Below are 6478 nucleotides of genomic sequence, written 5' to 3' on the forward strand. Positions count from 1 at the left end.
ACTTTACCAGCCGATAAAATAATACTTTTGCCTCCTCATTGACTTTGGCAGAGTGCCAGAGGAAAGACACTCATTAAAGACCACAGTCAAGAGGGGAAATAAGGTTCCCTAAAAGGTCTTATAAATTTCAGATGTTAAGTCATCTGGCAATTTCTTGAGGGCAAGCTCTTCAATCATCAGTCTGACTTCCTCTTCCTTGATCAATTCTGTCAAAACATCAAGAGAAGGGTCTACTCCTGGTTCAGGAACGGCTTCAGCCAGGAAAGCCGATACTTTATCTCGATCTAGATCCCTCTTTCCTAAAAGGTGAAAGTAGAAGGATCTGATAACCGTCAACCAGTCCTGTGACAACTTTACTATTCACTGACATTTTACAATCCCTTTCAAGAACTAAAGATACATACCTATCATACTGGCACCTTTTCAGCAAAGATTTCACTCCACAGATCTCCTCAGGCTCTGGTATAGGTGGTACCTATTAAGAGGCACGAGAGCTGGCGTAAATAATTTGCAACCTGCACTTTGAACAGTTCCCACCACTCTGACTTAGTGCCCCCAAGATCCAATAAAGGTACCTGGCTTTTAAGAAAATCTTGAAAGGCCTGTCTTATCTCTGCTTCTTCCAGGAGAAATGAATTCAGCCTCCATATACCTCTTCCCTTCCAAAGGGATTCTTCAACATTCAGAGAAAACATAATCATACAGTGATAAGGGAACTCTCCCTCAACGACGGACACTGGCAAAGAGACAGCTTCCTCCTTCAAATAAAACCCGTCTATTATAGACCTACAGTTACCTCTGTGATAGGTGAAACGTGGGGTATGCCGGATGTGGATATCCACCAGGCGAGCCTCACTAGCTATACTATTTAAAGCTATACCATCATAGGTCAACTTGTCTCTGGAACCTCCTCTATCTTGGGGCCTACCGACAGTGTCCTACAAAAAAAAAAAACATCAGCATCAACTTGGCTGAGAAAATAAAAGGCCACAAACCTAGCTGCGTCAGGCCTAATCCTGGCAACGTTAATGGATGCCAGCGTCAATGGAGTGGGCGCCGCCGTCATGGATAATTAAGTTAAATGGCTTACTTCTTCCTATCCCTCCTAGAGACTGACGAGGCACTATCTAAGTTTTTTTTTTTTTGGAGATGGATGAATCCATCTTCTCGTCAGCGCAGTTTTTGCTTTTCTTCTTCTTTTTCTTATTTTGTTCCCCACCCTCATCTTTCATTTCCAAGCTAACCTCCCCCTCCAAGGTCGATGGTGCTCGCAGAGATGAAGGCTAAACGCCCATAGCTTGTCCACATCACCCTCCTGGAGGACTTGATACTTGTTAGGGGAGAGCACTAGAGGGCCGCTAGTACCGCTTTCCTTGGTCATTGTCAGACCAGATATTTTTGAGCCCTTCTGCTTACTCCTTTTCCCAGCCTTAAAGGGGCTATCCAAGACCTATAATGCCCCCCATATGCCTGGGCCCCTCACACAGATAGTACTTACCTTGCTCCCCAAAACCCGTGTCGCTCTTGATCCCTGCACGGACCCCTCTGCATCTCCCCATCGCCAGATGAAAACATCCGGTGATGAGGGGCAGCCAATAGCAGGCTGCGACTTGGACCCTCATCATGTTAAGCTCCCCCCCGGAGCCACCGCAGGGATCTTCCAGCCTCCTGGCACTCCTGGAGCCGGGCTGCTATAAGAGAGCTGAAGGTAGATGTTGATCCTCCAGCTCTCAGCAGCCCCAACGCCTTCACCTATCTGTGGTTCTGCTGGGCCCTTGATGCTGCTGGGCCTGCTCCGGAGGGGCCACAATATGCGATTTTCTGAGTTCTTGTCTGGGAGGCTTTTGCAGCCTTAACCCTAGCCCCAACCTCAGGGGGGGCCAAGACCACATCACTGCGACCCTGAGCTGATCGTCTCACCCCTGAGGCTGGTTTAACAGTCTCGGACAGTTGGGACAATCTCCTACATCACGTCGGCTTACTACAGGGGGTAGGACCCTCCAAGATTTGCTCTATCCAGAGACAAGAGAAGATCCTGGGCAGGGATGAAAGGCAGGTTCCGTCTCACTATCCTAGAAGTCAGGAGCTCCTCCACCACATGTCTGCTCACCTCACAGGAGAGGATTAGATACACAGCTCAGCAGTCAGTATCACACATGATAGGATTAGATACACAGCTCAGCAGACAGTATCACACATGATAGGATTAGATACACAGCTCAGCAGACAGTATCACACAGGAGAGGATTAGATACACAGCTCAGCAGTCAGTATCACACATGATAGGATTAGATACACAGCTCAGCAGACAGTATCACACATGATAGGACTGGATACACAGCTCGGCAGACAGTATCACACATGATAGGATTAGATACACAGCTCAGCAGACAGTATCACACATGATAGGACTGGATACACAGCTCGGCAGACAGTATCACACATAATAGGATTAGATAAACAGCTCAGCAGACAGTATCACACATGATAGGATTAGATACACAGCTCAGCAGACTGTATCACACAGGACAGGATTAGATACACAGCTCAGCAGACAGTATCACACAGAATAGGATTAGATACACAGCTCAGCAGACAGTAGCACACAGGACAGGATTAGATACACAGCTCAGCAGGCAGTATCACACAGGATAGGATTAGATACACTGCTCAGCATACAGTATCACACAGGATAGGATTAGATACACAGCTCAGCAGACAGTATCACACAGGATATGATTAGATACACAGCTCAGCAGACAGTATCACACAGGATAGGATTAGATACACAGCTTAGCAGACAGTATCACACAGGATAGGATTAGATACACAACTCAGCAGACAGTATCACACAGGATAGGATTAGATACACAGCTCAGCAGACAGTATCATACATGATAGGATTAGATACACAACTCAGCAGACAGTATCACACAGGATAGGATTAGATACACAGCTCAGCAGACAGTATCACACAGGATAGGATTAGATACACAGCTCAGCAGATAGTATCACACAGGATAGGATTAGATACACAGCTCAGCAGACAGTATCACACAGGACAGGATTAGATACACAGCTCAGCAGAGAGTATCACACAGGATAGGATTAGATACACTGCTCAGCAGACAGTATCACACAGGATAGGATTAGATACACAGCTCAGCAGACAGTATCACACAGGATAGGATTAGATACACAGCTCAGCAGGCAGTATCACACAGGATAGGATTAGATACACATCTCAGCAGACAGTATCACACATGATAGGATTAGATACACAGCTCAGCAGACAGTATCACACATGATAGGATTAGATACACAGCTCAGCAGACAGTATCACACAGGATAGGATTAGATACACAGCTCAGCAGACAGTATCACACAGGATAGGATTAGATACACAGCTCAGCAGACAGTATCACACATGATAGGATTAGATACACAGCTCAGCAGACAGTATCACACATGATAGGATTAGATACACAGCTCAGCAGACAGTATCACACATGGTAGGATTAGATACACAGCTCAGCAGACAGTATCACACAGGATAGGATTAGATACACAGCTCAGCAGACTGTATCACACAGGATAGGATTAGATACACAGCTCAGCAGACAGTATCACACATGGTAGGATTAGATACACAGCTCAGCAGACAGTATCACACAGGATAGGATTAGATACACAGCTCAGCACTTAGATACTCATTTGCATGTAATCTGTATCCTCTCTCCTCTTGCCCGCAGCTTACAGTCTACAATGTTACACCTGTGAGGTACAATCTAGCAACTCCAAATGCCTGACGGCGACAACCTGCCCAAGTAACGCAACGTCCTGTCTGACAACAGTGGCATCCGGCTCAGCTGGTGAGTTCAGAATCTCAGGTTTGTCACTATGGGGCCCCTGAGTGGCCCTCATTCAGCTAGGATCAGGCTTCCAACTCCATTGACTGAACATATTTAATCACATCATGCAATCTTGGTAACGACAAGTAGTTACAGATCCGCCTCTTTTAATAACAGCACTGTAGGGTCACATGACTAGTGCCGGTCAGATTATGACATTTCTGTTTTCTCCACTGCAGGTGGGGTCTCGGCCACCGCCATCATTAAGGAGTGTGCAGTGTCCTGCACTCCTCTTACCACTACCATAGCTGGTGTCACCGCCACTGCCACCTGCTGCTCCACCGACCTGTGTAACTACAGCGGCAGCACCAGCATCCAGTCCAGCTATGCCGCCATCATCCTGGCGCTGGGATCCATCCTGACAATCCTGAAGAGCTCAGTCCTGTAACCTCAGATGTATAGAAATAAAGAGATTGTGACTTCAGGGGCCAACGAGTCATTATTCTTCTATTATAAGACCTCACTTGATAGTAGCTGCAGTACCGGGCACGGCCACTGCACCGTGGATGGCGCTGTCTGCCTCCAACTCTATACACTGTATATTTTCCAAATCACTTATCAGTGGGGGGGTGCAGTGTTAGACCCCAACAATCTGATATTGAGGATAGGTCATCAGTATCTGTAGCTTGGCGAACTCCCTTAAAGGAATAATCTCATCTTGGACATTGGGGGCATATCGCTAGGGTAGGACCTGCACCTATCCTTTGAACGAAGCCCACAAAGTGCAGAAGAGCGCACTATGCATCCACAGCCACCCTTCATTCATTTCTTTAGGACTGACAAAAATAGCAGAGCAGCTCAGCCATTTTCGGAAGTCCCATTAAAAACTGTCACTAGTGGGGTACCTCAGGGGTCAGTATTGGTCCCTATTCTCTTCAATATATTTATTAATGATCTTGTAGAAGGCTTGTATAGTAAAATAAAATTATTTGCAGATTACACTAAACTGTGTAAAGTAATTGACACTGAAGAGGACAGTATACTGTATATATACTACAGAGGACAGTATACTGTATATATACTACAGAGGACAGTATACTGTATATATACTACAGAGGACAGTATACTGTATATATACTACAGAGGACAGTATACTGTATATATACTACAGAGGACAGTATACTGCATATATACTACAGAGGACAGTATACTGCATATATACTACAGAGGACAGAATACTACTACAGAGGGATCTGGATAGATTGGAGGCTTGGGCAGATAAGTGGCAGATGAGGTTTAACACTGACAAATGTAAAGTTATGCACATGGGAAGGAATAATGCAAGTCACCCGTACATACTAAATGGTAAAACACTCGGTAACACTGACATGGAAAAGGACCTAGGAACTTTAATAAACAGCAAACTAAGCTGCAAAAACCATTGTCAGAACATAGTCCTAACACTTTACACATCGCTAGTCAGACCACACATGGAGGACTGTGTACAGTTCTGGGCTCCTGTGAACAAGGCAGACATAGCAGAGCTGGAGAGGGTCCAGAGGAGGGCAACTAAAGTAATAACTGGAATGGGGCAACTACAGTACCCTGAAAGATTATCAACATTAGGTTTATTCACTTTAGAAAAAAGACGACTGAGAGGAGATCTAATTACTATGTATAAATATATCAGGGGTCAGTACAGAGATCACTCCCATCATCTATATATCCCCAGGACTGTGACTGTGACGAGGGGACATCCTCTGCGTCTGGAGGAAAGAAGGTTTGTACACAAACATAGAAGAGGACTCTTTACGGTAAGAGCAGTGAGACTATGGAGCTCTCTGCCTGAGGAGGTGGTGATGGTGAGTACAATAAAGGAATTCAGGAGGGGCCTGGATATATTTCTGGAGCGTAATAATATTACAGGCTATAGCTACTAGAGAGGGGTCGTTGAGTGGAGTCGGGAAGGAATTTTTTATTCCCCTAAAGTGAGGAAAATTGGCTTCTACCTCACAGGGTTTTTTGCCTTCCTCTGGATCAACTTGCAGGAGGACAGGCCGAACTGGATGGACAAATGTCTTTTTTCGGCCTTATGCACTATGTTACTATGTAAAATGAATGGGAAGCGCACTACCTCTTAAAGGCTCTGAAGTATTTTTTCATCTCCACATTTTAAAAGTCATAACTTTTTTATTTTTCCGTCAACATAACTGCACCGTGACTTGTTTTATGTGGGGCCAGTTGTATTTTTTAATGGCGCCATTTTGGTGTACATCAGGCGAATTTTATAACTATTAAAACATTTTGTGGGTAACTGTGAAAAAAAACTACGCAATTCCGCTATTGGTTTTACGGTTCCTTTTACATGGTGTGTAACACCCCAGAGTAGTGTTACCACTGCTGCAGCTTAGAGGGGAGGGGAGAAGAGAGAAGGCAGCGCCAAATGTGTAGTACAGTATAGAATAATTAAAATAATGTCAAAGTAATGCGCTTACCAGAATGCGGGCAGCTACAAATACCGGTCCAAGCGATGCCTTTGCTGTAAAACAATTACCCATAATCAAGCCACATTCATGTCAAACCACAATAAAACATCCTTCCCCATAAAACAACATATGACGTGCCAG

General features: G+C 45.0%; 1 protein-coding gene across 1 annotated transcript; it reads left to right on the plus strand.

Moving 5' to 3' along the window:
* The first annotated feature begins 1623 nt into the window (after positions 1–1623).
* Positions 1624–4299, plus strand: LOC122939279 (lymphocyte antigen 6E-like). The gene is made up of 3 exons (XM_044295351.1): positions 1624–1708; positions 3753–3872; positions 4091–4299. Exons 1-3 carry the CDS (start codon positions 1624–1626, stop codon positions 4297–4299), a joined length of 414 nt encoding a protein of 137 aa, XP_044151286.1.
* Positions 4300–6478: the final 2179 nt, after the last annotated feature.

The sequence above is a fragment of the Bufo gargarizans genome, chromosome 5, assembly GCF_014858855.1.
Source record: "Bufo gargarizans isolate SCDJY-AF-19 chromosome 5, ASM1485885v1, whole genome shotgun sequence".
Lineage (NCBI taxonomy): Eukaryota > Metazoa > Chordata > Amphibia > Anura > Bufonidae > Bufo > Bufo gargarizans.